The sequence below is a fragment of the Oryx dammah genome, unplaced genomic scaffold (genome assembly GCF_014754425.2).
Source record: "Oryx dammah isolate SB20612 unplaced genomic scaffold, SCBI_Odam_1.1 HiC_scaffold_2, whole genome shotgun sequence".
Taxonomy (NCBI): domain Eukaryota; kingdom Metazoa; phylum Chordata; class Mammalia; order Artiodactyla; family Bovidae; genus Oryx; species Oryx dammah.
The window spans coordinates 26,475,745-26,491,680 of NW_024070186.1; the positions used below are offsets into that span (position 1 = coordinate 26,475,745).

The 15,936-nt window shown below is 45.2% G+C and overlaps 1 protein-coding gene across 7 annotated transcripts in view; it reads left to right on the forward strand.

Annotated features, from left to right (window-relative positions):
* ARMC8 (armadillo repeat containing 8) overlaps window positions 1–10,840 on the forward strand; it is a 105,751-nt gene extending 94,911 nt beyond the window's left edge. For 3 of the 7 annotated variants that reach the window (XM_040233444.1, XM_040233477.1, XM_040233462.1), the window contains one exon: window positions 2,862–3,217. In XM_040233444.1, coding sequence (XP_040089378.1) covers window positions 2,862–3,095 — 234 coding nt within the window. In that variant the 3' untranslated portion in view covers window positions 3,096–3,217. Of the gene's footprint in view, window positions 1–2,861; window positions 3,234–4,261; window positions 4,356–8,292 lie in introns of those variants that run through there. The other 4 variants (XM_040233489.1, XM_040233467.1, XR_005719729.1 and 1 more) reach the window with 3 other exon arrangements.
* Window positions 10,841–15,936: the final 5,096 nt, after the last annotated feature.

A 15,936-nucleotide genomic window follows, 5' to 3' on the forward strand; every position in this document is an offset into this window, starting at 1 on the left:
TACAACTTCAACCAGGAACTCCACTACCTTTCCAATACCAGATCCACGTAGGATCGCCGTAATCTGTTAAAGGTTTCTCTGGACTTCCCACGCCCATTGAGGACACCTGTCTCTCTGCTGCTGTTCAGAGCCAGACTTCTCATGAGCATCTTCTGAATGTGCTCCCTCCTTCCTCACCTCTAAATTCACTATCTAGCCTACTTCTTCTGGCCTCCACCCCCATTGTTCAACTCAAACTGTTCTGGTTAATGTCACCATTGATTCCATGATGCCAAGTCCAAAGGCTAGTTTTCTTTCCTCATCTTACCTCATTCACAGCAGATTTCAACTCAGCTGGCTGTTTCCTCCTCCCAGAAACATTCTTTTCCCCTGGCTTCCATGACATTATGCCTCCCTTCTTAGCCCTGGACCCTCTTCTTCATATGGTCCTGAGATTGATGGTTCGGTGACTCTGTTGCATAGCGGAAGGAGCTTGCGAAGACTGTTGTTTGGCCCCTTTCCTCATGAGATTCTGATTTAATAGTTCTGGGGTGTAGCCTGGGCATCAGTGTTTTTTTTAACCCACTTCCAGGTGGTTCTTTTGTTTAACCAGAGTTGAGAACCATTGGTTTAGGGAACCTCATCCACTCCCATGGCTTTGACTGTCATCTCTGTTCTTTGTTTGGTTTCTGGGCTCCAGTTCAGTAGTCAGTTCTGATAAATTAGTCATTATAGTTTTTACACTGTCATTATAGTAGTATAGTCATTATAGTATTTACATTGATACCAAGCAATGCAAAACACAACAACATGGCCTTCAAAAGCCTTGACAAGAAGCTACTCCGATGGTGTCTACAGTTTTACAAATGCTGGCTGTTTTCTTCATGAGGGGAGCAAGATCCAAGGGCCACATGGAGGGTACACCTCCAGCCTAGACCTCCCTTCAGAGCTCTGGACTCACATATCCTCCTGTCTCCTCTGCATCTCCATGTGGCTGTGTGAAGCTTCTTGACATTGATGCTTAAAAATCAGTTCTTAAGTATCTCCCCTAAACCTAAATTTCCCTCTCCTGACCTCTTCTGTCTCAGTATAGTGGCTCTGCCATCTACCCTGTTGCTCACCTCTAGGAGTCAATCTTGATTTCTCCAGCTCCTTCACCTCATTAATCCAGTTTGTCGGTAGGTCCTGTTAGCCTTCCCCAAGACTGATCTGTATGCTGTTGACTTTTTTCTGTCACCATAACCCTCACTCTAGTTCAGGCCATACCCTCTTATGCCCTGTTGACCATGATAACCTCCTAGACACCTCTACACTGTCATTCCAATCCCTTCAGCCTGGATGATCTTCTAAAAATGTAAATCAGATGTTGTCCCTCCACTGCTTAAATCCTTCAGGGCTTCCTGTCGACTCAGTGAAATCCATCCTTACTCTGGCCTACAGGGGCCCACAGTTAGCCATGCCTGCTTCTCCACATTTTACTCTGCTTTTCCTTCTCAATAGGCATAGCTTTACAATTTCTTCTTACCGCAAACCCTTTCAGGAACTTTTCCTTCTTCTTGGTGCCTCTTGATCTTTGTATACCTGGCATCTTCCTATTTGTTATTCTTCCTCTGCATAAGTATTGCCTCCTTTAAAGAGATCTTTTCTGTACGTTTCACTTAAAATTAGTGAAAACTTCACCCTTCAGTTTTCTCTATCAAGCAATTTGTTTTCTCAAAAAAAATTCATTGAGTGAATGCTGGATGTAAATACTTAGTGTTGCAATATAAATAACTTTGTTTATTCAACAAACACTCATTCATGGCCTGATGCTGGGAGTAGATGGTGCATTTTATTCTGTTTTGTCTTAGTGGAGCCCAAACTGGACAGCTCTGTAAAAGCCTTGGCAGGTAGGAGGGAAAAAGAATCACCAGCCATAGAATTCTAATGAAGGAAACCATGTCCTTTGTCTCTGCTTAGTTTAGATACAGTTTTACGTGGCAAGAAGAGTCTGTCCCGGCCTTCAAGAAACTGTTGAGCATGTATTGTGTCATTGTATTTCCTAGATATGCATGAGTTATTTAAGTGTACTGAGAACTTTATTTTTTAAATTGACCAATTGAAAAATCATCTGTATGAACTTCCCTGGTGGTCCAATGGTTAGGATTCCATGTGTCCACTGCAGGGTACAGATTTGACCTCCAGTCAGGAACTAACATCCCACATACCACATGGTGCAGCCAAAAAAATCATCTGTAAAGATGTTTAGGGTCCTCTTTCATTTAACAAAAAGCACTCTATATGGATAAATAATAACTTAAGCAAAAATGGTTGTACTTTCAGTACATTATTAAGAGAAATCAATGAGAGTGTGTTTTAGAAGAATAAGGAGACTCCTTAAGAATAGTAGAGACTCAGTCAAGTTTTTTATGCTGTTCCTAAAGAAACAGGAGCAATTTGTATCAGATATTCAGTAGCCAAAGAGATAAATATTAAGTGTATATCCATCCAGTTTATTGGCCCTGAACGCTTCCTGATGTAGACAGAGAATAGTCAAAAGCATAGACTTGTCCTAGGCCAGTGTTCCTGTGTGTATGGGTTGAGTTTTGCAGACTACACCTGTGGCCCTTGAGGTGTTTTGTTTGGCCAGCCAGAGGGTCTCTAAAATTTGAGTGTGGAGTCCTGGCAAGCCTTCCTCCCCGGTGTACCAGATTTCCCACCACTCTTTGTTGTCTTTAGCCCAACCTGTTCACCCATTAGCACTAACTTTGTACCCCTCAAGACATTTGGATTTGAGGCCCCTGCTTCAGACTTTTAGGCTATTGGAATTGTCTGTGGTATGTTACAAAAATTACCTCAAATGAGAGTATCCTTTTTTTTTTTTCTGTTTCTGCATCAAATAGGGTCATTCACATGTCAAATTGCAGCTTGCCGCTATGTTTTGTATATCAAACCTCGTATGGAATGACGAGGAAGGTAAGAGATTGGTGAGATTTGTTCTGAAAAAAATTATGGAGAAGAAGGTGTCAAACAGGAATGGCATCAGCTGCCTCAAAATCCTGGGTAGAGGCACTACTCATTGGGCCCCAAGCACCCAACAAAGTCTCCTAGGTATGAATGAGAATCTGCTGGCCTAGCTAACATGTTGTCCCCACCTTGGAGTCAGCACTGTTCCAGAGTACTGAGCGTGGGGATTGGAGGAGACCCTAGAGAAGCCCTTGCCCTTGAGAGAGCTGAGAAGGAGGATGGTGAGATGCACTTGAAGAAGATGAAAGGTGAGGGTGGGCGGGAGGGTTGACCTTTCACTGTGTGCATGGGGAGCACATAGAAGGACCACAAGCAGGTAAGCTTAATGGAGAAGAGGGTGGTTGGTGAGAAGGGAGAGCTACACCATGCCTGGGGAGGCAATGTGTGTGAGCAGGCCTCTATAGTGCTCCACCTTGACTGCATTAGAATCAGCCAATTAAATCAGAATCTCATAAGTGGTTTTTTTAAATTCCCCATGTGATTCCAGTGAACAGCCAAGGTAGTGAGGAGTGCAGGGGGCCTCAGTGTTGGATTGGCTGCATGAGCATCACCTGAGGGACTTTGTAAAATGCAGATTTCTGGGCACCACCCCTGGAGATTCTGGTTCACTGAGTCTCAAGGAGGTCAGTGCATGAGTGAGTCACTCTGGGCTCCTCAGTGAGGAGGAGAGAATCTGGAGGAATTACACTTTGCAGTGGGTCCAGAACAAAGCAGAAAGAGGAGGGGCTGGGTTCAGTGTGTGGGCCAAGAGACCACATGCCGGCCCAGGTGCCAGGGAAACAAGCTGCCCTCGAGAAGATCCTAATCTAGTTGGAAGACGGGACAAAGCAGTGTGGAATTAGAGGTGCCATGGTCTGAGAGGCAGCAGGAAGTGCTGGGAAATCAGAGAAGAGTGGGAGGGAATAGAGGGGTTGGGAAACGAGACTGGTTTGGAGTAGAAAGAGCCTGGCTAAGTCTGTCCAGAAAAAAATGATGAAGATGAGGCCTGATGACAGGGCCTTGTGCCCAGCTGAAGGCTCTGGCCTTGACCCTGTGGTCTGTGGAGAAACTGATCTAGCAGCAGAACTGAGGGAGCAGGGTCCAAGAGGCCAAGAGACCAGTTAGAACACTGTTGGAGAATCCCAGCACGAGGAGATTGGGTTACACTGGGGGGAGCCAGTTTTGGGGGGATGGAGGGGGCAAGAACACGGGTAAGGCTCCAGACTGTTGGCTGCACATTAAAGAGAGCAATGGCCTGGGTAATATTCCCAGTAACCTGCTAGCTTTCATCTCTCAGGCTCACAAGAACGCCAGGATAAATTACGAGACATGGGCATCGTAGATATTCTACACAAACTGAGTCAGTCACCAGATTCAAATCTTTGTGACAAGTGAGTATCAAAGTTAAAGGTCTTTGCTTTGGGGTATGTTGAATTCTTTGATGGAAGAGTTTAAATTGCTTAGTAAGCCACAGGGTCAAACTCAAAGTCTTTTAGATCCTTGGCTTCCCTTTTTAGTAATCTGTGAGCCAGCTGTGTGACATCTGAGTAAGAGATAAACCAATAATTGGCAGATTATTAAAGATTTTCATCTCACTGTGAATGAAATGTGAGCCTGGACCACCGTAATGGGAATCTGGAAAGGATCCTGAGGCCATTCCCTTTCAGTCTCTTGATCTTTAGAATAGAAAAGCATGTGGCCTTTTGGAGAGCAGAAATGAGGGCCAATTATAAAAGCATTCATTACCTCAGAACCTCACTAAGTGCCTGCCTTGTGCCAGCCCAGCCTGGCTGCTGGGGCTGCAGCTGTGACCAGTAGGGAGTCCCTGTCCTTAGTGAGCTCACCATTTACTAGAGGAGGAGAGAGTCACAGTCTGAGACCCCTCTAACCTCTAGATAGCCAAGAATGTTTTTCCTGGCTGTGAACACTTACAATACAGCCTCCACGTTCCAGCTCACTTTCATCCTGCAGACTCTTGAGCAGGTCTCAGAGTGCTCTGTGGTCTGGCCCTGCCTTCCTCATATCCCCATGCCCTCATGCCTACTCTGTGCTGCAGCCACACCTGCCCTCTTACAGGATCACACCTTCATGTGTTTACACATTCTGTTCCACCAGATTTGCCATCCCAGGCCTCTCTCCTCTGACTTCCCATTCATTCAACAAGTACTTTTTTTTTTTTTTTTAATACTGACCTCTGCCAAGCATTGCTTCAAGGCATCAAAGATATAAGGGTGAATAAAAGTCCTTGCCCTCGTGGATCTAATATTCTAATACAGAAGACAGACAATAAGCAAATGAATATGTAATGTGATCACAGATAATGAGAGGTACTGCAGGTATAACCAAAATGAGGGGATGGAAAGTAAGAAAGTTTCTTGTCATATAAATTAGTCAGTAAAAGCTTCTCTGAGGATGTGACATTTGATCTAAGACCTCGGTGAAATGAGAGGGTCTGCCCAGCAGATGATTAGAAGAATAGTATTCCAGACAGAAGGGACAGGGGGGTCAAGGTCCTGAGGCAGGAATGAGCTTGAGCATTCAAGAAACAGCAAGAAGACCAGTGGACTAGGGAAAAATAAATGGGCGGGAGAGAGAGAAGAAGTAGACGCAGGGAGGCATAAGAGCCTTGTAGGCTGTAGCATGAACTTTGGCTTTTATGTAGAGTTTAATAGGAGGTCATTGAAGGGTTTTGAACGGAAGAGATAGTATCTGATGTGAATTTTTAGAAGCTGGTTCTGGTGGCTCTGTGGAGAATGGTTTGCAGTAGGGCAGGAATGGAAGCAAGGAGACCAGTCAAGGCTGTTCTAGTTGTGTTAGGTGAGAAGGGAGGGAGGTAGTAGTGGGAGTATTGAGAAGTGGTTGGATTGAAGATTTAATATAAAGGCAGAACCAACAGATTTGCTCATGGATTCGATGTAGGATATTAAAGAGAGGAAAGGAAAATGCCTAGAGTTTTAGCCTGAGCAACTGAAGAGAGGTCTACCAAGATGGTCTTTTGCCAAGATGCCAAGAAGAAGAGAAGAGAAGGATAATCAAGTCTTGGAGAATCAAGAGTTGTCATTTGGTGTGCCAGCTTTTGGATGCTATTAGCCATCCAAGGGACTCAGAGGAGAGGGGCTGAAGATATGAATTGGGATAGGATATCAACCATGGAGCTGCCTAGAGTCACCTAGGGAGAATAAACGAGGAGAGAAGACAGAAGGGCTAAGGACTATGGACTGGGTATATTATTTTATATTAAATCCACCCCAACATTTAGAAGAGAATGAAAAAGGTCCAGCAAAAGGTCAGAAAGAACAACCACTGGGAGAGGCAGAGACCTGGGCACATAGTGTCCTGAAAGCAAAGGTAGAGAATGCTTGGACAGTGACCATCCATCCTTCAAATCAGGTTGTCACCTCTGTGGAAAAGTCTTGCCAGATCCATTCTCCACCCTGGTCCCCAGACTTTGCTAGGGACCCCTCTGTTCTCCCATAGCACCTAGAGAACACACCACACTGTGCCATGGCTGTCAGCTTGCTTATCTGCTCCAGGGAAGGGAAGAGGCACTTGTTTAAGGGCTCCTCGAGTAAATGGCTAGGCCAGATAGAGCACACAGAGTTGGGCTCTTGCCTCCCTGAAGCCTGGTATCCAGTGGGTTAAAGAAAACAGTTCCCCAAGCTGCTGCTCAGATGAGTGTCCCGTCGAAGGCACTAAGGCAGGATTTGAGCTCCACCTTGAGAATGGGAACCTCCGCCTCCACAGCAGCAGCAACAGACTCTGTCAGCCCGTCTCTTCTGGCCAAGAGCCAGGCTGTTCCAAGGGTTTTTTCTTGTGTTTGTTCAGAAATTAAAATAGTTCTGCTTAAAACCCTCTCTGGAACGACCTGAAAAGAGACCTCACCAGCATGAAGTGGGGTAGGTTTAAGCTCTGGCCTAACATTACTTAGACCAGTCTAGTATTGTTTCCCAAAACCTGCGTAGTACATATGTTTTCAGCATTTTTCTTAAACCCCATGAAAAGAATCAAGGTCCAAGCTACTCTACCTCAGTCCATTTAAGGAAAGGTGACCTTGCCTTCAAGCCGTCCATTGGAAAGACTCCTTAGATAGTAATAGGTAGCAGAAAGATCACAGGGGCACAGTCTCTGAGGTCCAATATAATCAAACATAGCCAAACCCTTAGAAAGATCCACAAGGAGTCTGATTTGGCAGTTTTAAAGAGTAATGCACAATTTTGATCAAGACCCTCACGTAGACATTCCCACCATGGCACAGTCTATGACCTAACAGCAACATCTCTAAGGTTCTTTCTGTCTTCAAGGCTGTGTGACCTTTTGACTTTCAGACACTTAACAGATGTGGAGTTATTGCCAACTAGACCTCTCCACCCCAGGCTCAGAGGGCCTCGAGTTTGTGAAGTTATGGCCAGTGAGAGGTAGCCTATGGCATTATTCAGAAACTGTTTCCTAGGAAAACGACCTCATAGAACCCAACTCGCTCATAACTTAGAACGGTTTTTATGGAGCTTTCTGTTCTAATGGATTGGACTGCTTGCAACGATCATCTTTATAGAGGCTTAAATAATTGCAGGAGTATCCCTGAGCTGATTCCTTTTAAGACTATAGATTGTATCCATTACTACACCAAAGAAACTGTGCTTGAGTCCAGCTTTTGGCATGCCCTGTCTGCTTTGGTATATAGCTAATAATAACAGAAAATTTTAGCCTTTTCTTCCCATAACTTAGAAGGGGAAAGAGACCATTGCTAAAACCTGACTTCCACAGTTGCAGCCTTGACCATGCACGTGATGGAAGAGTAAAGGAGGCCTTCTCAGTCCCAGGTCAAAGGAAGGCACTTCTGCAAGGATCAAGACAGGTTAAGGCATGGCCTACATTGCACAGTTTCCTCTTCATCTAGCTACCTTCCCCAGTCACCATAACAACCCACATCAGGCATGATGTGAAGGACAGGATAAAATCGTAACCTACCTCCCTCAGGTTTGAGCCATGCGACAGCCTCATCCCATGAGCTCTTGGCCCCTCCCATGCACTTTCTAATCAGCACCTACTTACTCCTGCCTAGGTCAGGTTGGACAAAGGAGAACTATAGAATGTCCATGAGTTGCAGCAGCTGTAAGGACAAGAGCAGGACTACAGGAAGGGGATGTAGCCAGCATGAGTTTGCAGTGTGTGCTGACCACAGATCTTTGTCCCTTATATAGTAGGCGCTCTGCTGGGCTCACCCCAGTTCCCTTGGGGGAACCTATTTTTTTTTACTTTCCCAGCTGCCATCTTTCAGCTTTGATTACACTTCTGAGATGATGGCTAACAGGAACTCTGTGATTCCAGGGCAAAGACGGCGCTGCAGCAGTACCTGGCGTGATGAGAACACCCCGGGCACCTGTGGGCATCCCACATCCTTGTTAAAGGAAGTACAGGAACTAGCCTCATTTGATTCCTTCTATTTGCACAAGTCACCTTGGACTGCAGGGAGCTGTTTTGCAAAAGCAGTTTGGTAGGCTTAGATCTCAAATTCATCTTGAGAACATTTTTTTGAGGTAGTAATTTCCTCAGAGGACTATTTTGTTTTGTTTCTTTCTGAGCTACCTGGACTCTTTATTAGAACAATCAATTATTTTCCTTTGGACCTACAGTTTTTTGCCTATGCTGCAGCCACTTTGTGAGTGAGAATGGATGTGTGTCTGCACACACACAGATGTGTGTGTGTGTGTGTGTGTGTGTGTGTGTGTGGATGAAGGTCAGGATGAATGAATATGTGTGTGTGAGGGATACCTCAAAGTTTTCTTTTCTTATTTTGTGTGAAAATCTCTTTTCTACAGATTTTCCAGGGTTTAAGCATTGCTTGCTGTATAAAAAAAAAAATTACTGAATTATATACAGTTTGAATGAAATGTTATTTTAAAAACAAAACAATTGTTAAGTGTTCCATAAAGTTTATGTTGAATTTTGGTCAGATGAATATTTGTAAGTAAAAAAATATATGCATTTCTGAACCTCAACTTACATAGATTTTCTTTATAAAAAACAAAAAAACAAAAAAAAGAAAAAAAAATTAAAAAGAAAAGGTTGGCTATAGTTGGCCTGAGTAACAGGCATGATATATGGTGCTGTGCAAAATAGTAAGCTAGCATCTTACTGCCGTCAATATCAGCAGGTACAGAGCCTCTTTTCAGACTAATTCAATAAGCTCTCAGGCTTCCAAGTCAGATGGACAGGTTGGAGTGGAGTGAGGCGACAAATACAGACATCAAAGGGAAATGTAACTACTGATAGTGGAAACCCAGCCATGACTGGTGGACTACGCTTGGCAGGAACTGGGCACCAAGAGCCTCCCACCTGCCCTAAACCCTGTCACTGGTGTATCAATAGATGGCAGGATTTAGATCCAGTCATGGAAGCTTGTGCTCCAGCTGAAGTAGGTCACCACTTCCTGGAAACAAAGTCCAATCACCTTGTGCTTCCTGAAACAGCATATATCACTGTGAAACTAAAGAACGTCCTACAGACGCATCTGTAGGAAGAAGCAGAGAACAGAATAGTTTAGAAAGCTGTTTTTCTCTTGGCTGTACTCAGCAAATTCTATATACTTGTCACTCAGGACTGCTATTCAGTGTGTTTTTGTAAAGTGAGATGGAAATTTTAGTAAATGATATGGCTAAGATCTTTTCCTGCGTGAAGCCCAAAGCACTGAAGTTTGAGAGAAGGGAAGGGGGTCCCCTTGGGAGGACCGAAGATGACCGCTTTTTCCAGTCAGGACTGCTTTGCCCTTTGGCAGCCCTTAGCTTGGTACCTGCTCCAACTTCTGGGTCAGCTTCAAGGTGAACTCAACATGATTACTCCTGACTGAAGGTACAACCAACCTTCCTTTCCCTTGGCTATAAGCAGTTCGGAGGCATCGTGGCCAGGAAGCAGGGTCTGTGCTCAGAAGCTTGCCCTGAGTTCGTGCCACCGCTGGGCTCCCAAACCTGCCTGCCATTCCTGATGGAGCTGCCGGGGGTGCAGCCACCCCATCACCAACCTGCTCCTTCCTTGGAAGATCTAAATATGTTTGATTGCAAATGAATGTTTTTAAAATGTATTTAATGCCTTTTTTTTTTTTTTTCCTGTTCTCAACATGACCACCCAAGATTCAAACACAGAGATTTCCAAGTTGTATTTTTTCTTTCAGAACATTACTGATTTTAAAATCTGTCCCAACAGGGACTTGGGTTTTGTGCAACCATCAGAGTGCTAATGTGCAGAAGCCAGTTTAAAGAAAATGGAGTGTTCTGGGGGTAAAAGCCTTATTTAGGCCCACTCACTGACATTTCTAGTACTGAGAAAATATCCTTGGTTGGCATTTGTAACACAAAACACTATAGAGTTGGTATTTTTAAGTACCAGGTAAATATAAATAAACCAATAATGAATTGCTGAGACAATCTTGAACCCAGATAGCATTAGAAAGCTGAAAGCCCAATGAAATGACACTTTGACACTTAAACTCTGTGGATAAATCTTGCCTGTGGCTATAAACAGATGGTCAGAGGAAAAGTGCTTTATGATAATTAACTTTTCTGATTTGAATGAAGGAAAATGTATTTATTAAAACAAAGCTGTTGGCTGCTTTATGCAGATGCAGTGTTCTGTCTGCAAGGAAGTGGGGGGAATGGAACGTGGGCAAGTTCTTAACTAAGCTTCTCGCTCTGATACTGCATTCTGTTTCTCCTTTTGTGCCCTGATTGTAACCCAAAATTTATGAACTAGAAAAGAATGTCCAATTTAATAAGTTGCATTTTTTTTCCTTAAGCACTTTATGCAGAACAATACATGTTCTTCTGGTAGTGTTTGGATAATATGATTTTAACACATGCTAATAAAAGCCAAGAAAAAAGCATGGCAACTTCTAAAAAGGAGTCTGTTTTCCAAATATCTAGAACAGTAGGAAACATTAGAAGATGATGTGGACTGACTTTGAAAACCCGGGATTCTTGATGATTGAGAGGCTGGGAAGTGACTGCATTTCAGATTTCAGCTAGTGCCCTAGGGTAACTGTCGCTTCAGGGAGCCTCTGCAGCCGTCTGAAGCCCCCTTTCCCGCTGACAGGTGCCCACTCCCAGGGCTCCCCCTCCGTCCTCTCCTCTTCTCTTTCTGTATGCCACTCCCCGCCCAGCGACCGCTGGACTCAAGCCCGGAGCTTAGCAGATGACCACCTGCACAGATGCTCTGCATTTCCAGTGCGCCACCTTCCCCTCCTCCCCCGTGTCTGAAACGTAGGGACATGCCACCTGTCTCTTGGACTCACTAGAGTCTGAGGGAAAGCCAAGGATGCCTGCCCTAGAGCGTGAGGGGAAGATGGTGAGGTGGTTGGTGGGGGAGGCGATTCCCCGGCCACAGGGGGAGCTTGGAGGCAAGGCTTGGGAAAGCAGGGACTGACCACTGATCCTGCTGGAGAGCTGACAGAGAAGTCCCAGAACCTTGCCACCTGGGGTGGGGCTAGTGCTGCCCCAGACCTGCCCCTGGCACTGACCTCCTTGGGTGCTGGGCAGGAGGCATGTGTCCATTCCCAGGCCTGAGGAGGGTTTTGGTCTTGACCTGGCTTCAGGGCAAGCTGAGGGAGCCATGCTATGGCCCCCCAAGTGCCTTCCTCCCTCTATCCTTCAGCACCTGGCTTTGGCCTTGGCTCTGCTGGACGGTCCGCCCCCTGGCTGAGTGGAGGGCCTGAGACAGTCAGGTCACCTCCTTGACTTAGTGGAGCTAGGCCTGCCCTCCACCGTGTCGGGTGCTCACACCCAGGAGAAGCCTTAAGGCCTAAAACGGTGGCCATCCCGCAGGCCCGGGGTGTCTACCAAGGAGTTCCCTCCTCTGTTGGTGAGCAGACATTTCGACCACTTTCAGGAGCTTCTCTTCCTCTCTCTTCACCCCACCCTCATTCCTTCTGCCAGGAACCTTCTGGACTCTGAGAAAAGAAGCACCCTTATACTAGAAGGAAGGGGTGTGTCACCACACCTCCTACCCCAGCCGTGTCACCTGTGTCCTCCTGCTTTCCCCATCCCAGCCCTGCCATCCCAGCCACATCCTGGGAAGGCTGAAAGGTCAGCACAGACACCGACACAACACAGGCCAGTACCTCCACCTGCTCTTCTCTCCCCTGCTTTCAGAGGCCTCGGTCACTCCGTCTCTCACCTCACCTCTCTCCAGGGATGGAAGCTTGGCATCCCAGCTTCTGGGGAGACCAGATAGCTGTCAACTGGGTGTACCCCAAGCAACTCATTCAGAGCTAAACAACACCCATGGTGTGGAAGACCAAGTGTGGGGCTCTGGAGCCAGCTCAGAGGTGAGCCCAAACCAACAGAGCTGCCCCATCTTGAGACCGCTCACAAAGGTCAGAACAAAGGACAGAGCCCTTAGTGGGCTCTGTGTCTCGGGGGGGTCTGCCTTGGCGGAGTCAACTTTCCTGACAGAGTCTGTCAGGGAGGGCTCCACTGAGTGTTCTCACGGGGCTTGTACTGATGGTGTTGAGTACGACGGGCAGGCAACTTTCCATCCAGAGGTGACCCAAGGTCGTGGGAAACACCAAGACTCTACGCATGTACATCACCAGATGGTCAATACTGAAATCAGATTTGATGATATTCTTTGCAGCCAAAGATGGAGAAGCTCTATATAGTCAGCAAAAACAAGACCAGGAGCTGACTGTGGCTCAGATCATGAACTCCTTATTGCCAAATGCAGACTTAAGTTGAAGAAAGTAGGGAAAACCACTAGACCATTCAGGTATGACATAAATCAAATCCCTTACGATTATACAGTGGAAGTGATAAATAGATTCAAGGCATTAGATCTGATAGAGTGCCTAAAGAACTATGGACAGAGGTTCATGACATTGTACAGGAGGCAGGGATCAAGACCATCCTCAAAAAAGAAATGTAAAAAGGGAAAATGGTTGTCTGAGGAGGCCTTACATAGAGCTGAGAAGAGAAGCTAAAGGCAAAGGAGAAAAGGAAAGATATTCCCATCTGAATGCAGAGTTCCAAAGAATAGCAGGGAGAGATAAGAAAGCCTTCCTCAGCAATCAATGCAAAGAAATAGAGGAAAACAAGTGAATAGGAAAGACTAGAGAGCTTTTCAAGAAAATTAGAGGTACCAAGGGAACATTTCATGTAAAGATGGGCACAATAAAGGACAGAAATGGTATGGACCTAAAAGAAGCAGAAGATATTAAGAAGAGGTGGCAAGAATATTCAGAACTATACAAAAAAGATCTTCATGACCCAGGTAACTATAATGGTGTGATCACTCACCTAGAGCCAGACATACTGGAATGCGAAGCCAGGTGGGCCTTAGAAAGCATCACTACGAACAAAGCTAGTGGAGGTGATGGAATTTCAGTTGAGCTATTTCAAATCCTAAAAGATGATGCTGTGAAAGTGCTGCACTCAATATACCAGCAAATTTGGGAAACTCAGCAGTGGCCACAGGACTGGAAAAGGTCAGTTTTCATTCCAATCCCAAAGAAAGGCAAGGCCAAAGAATGTGCAAACTACTGCACAATTGCACTCATCTCACATACTAGCAAAGTAATGCTCAAAATTTTCCAAGCCAGGCTTCAACAGCATGTGAACCAAGAAATTCCAGAAGTTCAAGCTGGATTTAGAAAAGGCAGAGAAACCAGAGATCATATTGCCAACATCCATTGGATCATCAAAAAAGCAAGAGAGTTCCAGAAAAACATCTGCTTTACTGATTATGCCAAAACCTTTGACTGTGTGAATCACAACAAACTGTGGAAAATTCTTCAAGAGATGGAAATAACAGACCACCTTACCTGCCTCCTGAGACATCTGTATGCAGGTAAAGAAGCAACAGTCAGAACTGGACATGGAACAGCAGACTGGTTCCAAATCGGGAAAGGAGTACATCAAGGCTGTATATTATCACCCTGCTTATATAAATTGTATGCAGAGTATATCATGTGAAATGCCAGGCTGAATGAAGCACTAGCTGGAATCAAGATTGCTGAGAGAAATATCAGTAACCTCAGATATGCAGATGACACCACCCTTATGGAAGAAAGCAAAGAAGAACTAAAGAACCTCTTGATGAAAGTGAAAGAGGAGAGTGAAAAAGTTGGTTTAAAGCTCAACATTCAGAAAACTAAGATCATGGCATCTGGTCCCATCACTTCATGGCAAATAGATGGAGAAACAGTGGAAACAATGGCAGACTTTATTTTGGGGGGGCTCCAAAATCACTGCAGATGGTGACTGCAGCCATGAAATTAAAAGACACTTGCTTGTTGGAAGGAAAGCTATGATCAACCTAGACAGCATATTATAAAGCAGAGATGTTACTTTACCAACAAAGGTCCATCTAGTCAAAGCTATAGTTTTTCCAGTAGTCATGTATGGATGTGAGAGTTGGATTATAAAGAAAGCTGAGTCCTGAAGAATTGATGCTTTTGAATCTGGAGTTTCTGGAGAAAACTCGAGAGTCTCTTGAACTGCAGTGAGATCCAGCCAGTCTATCCTAAAGGAAATCAGTCCTGAATATTCATTGGAAGAACTGATGCTGAAGTTGAAACTCCAGTACTTTGGCCACCTGATGGGAAGAACTGACGCACTAGAAAAGACCCTGATGCTAGGAAAGATTGAAGGTGGGAGAAGATGACAGAGGATGAGATGGTTGGATGGCATCACTGACTCAATGGACATGAGTTTGAATAAACCCCGGGAGTTGGTGATGGACAATGAGGCCTGGCATGCTGCAGTCCACGGGGTCACAAAGAGTCAGACACAACTGAGCAGCTGAACTGAATTGAACCCAGTGTCACAGACCTTGATCCCAACCTTCTACAGCCTGATTCTTCCTTGTGTCCCTGGCCCCAGCCCCGAAGGGCTCATGCTACAGACTGGAGGACAGAGTAGTGTGCCCATAAAAGACAGTTTGTGGACACAAACTGTCCATTTAGAGAGCTTCTTCAGGTCATAAGCACAAAGCCACCCCATGAGAAAACCAGCCATTTACCTCATGGTGTAGAAGAACACAGCCTTTTTCCAAGTCAGAGAGGAAAGAGTATGCCCAGGCTCAGTGCATTTACAATAAACCAAAGAACAAACCGGTAAGAAGGAGTAGCTGGCATGTTACTACTCACAGGAGTAGTGATAGTTACTGAACAGCTCCTGTGACCCATAAAGGAACAACTAAACTAGGCAATTGAGTGAAAGCTGGTGCCACCACGAGGAGCTCTCAGGTTTTAAAATTAGTCTTGGTGATTCCCTGGTGGCCCCATGGATTTGGAGCTTTCACTGCTGGGGTTTGATCCCTGGTTGGGGAGCCAAGATCCTACAGGCCCATGGTACAGCCAAACAAAAAACAATTTTTTAAATAAAATACAATTCAGCTTTAGCCAAAATCAGAAACCCAAGAAATGAGAGAGGGGCATTAAAAAATTAGTTGAACCCTGGTTCCAAACCCCCAAGCACTGTTTTCTGAACGTATTCTGATTAATGGAGAACCACAGATGTTAAACCAGCTTATTCCAGGACTGCCCATTGTGACCGTGGCCTGAATTAAAGCTGATCTATATCTGCCCCCATAAGCCCTGAAGCGTCACGTCCAGTCCTGTTGCACTGATTTCAAGCTCACTGTTACCAAGTTAAGCGCTAACATTGTTGCATCCATGGGACTTCCCTGGTGGTCCACCGGCTAAGACTTCATTCCCCATGCAGGGGGCCTGGGTTCAATCCCTGCTTAGGGAATTCGATCCCGTCTGCTGCAAGTAAGAACTGCAGTTAAAGATGCTGCATGGCAGAGTGAAGATTGAAGCTCTCAAGTGCTGCACATAAGACCCAGCACAGCAAATAAATATTTTTTTAAAAATTTTGTCTAAAAAATAAAATCATTTTATCCATAATGTAGATTTATTCCTGGGGAGACACTGTCCTCTAGCTCAGTAAGTATCCCCTGAGATGACATCGTGTCACAGCAGAG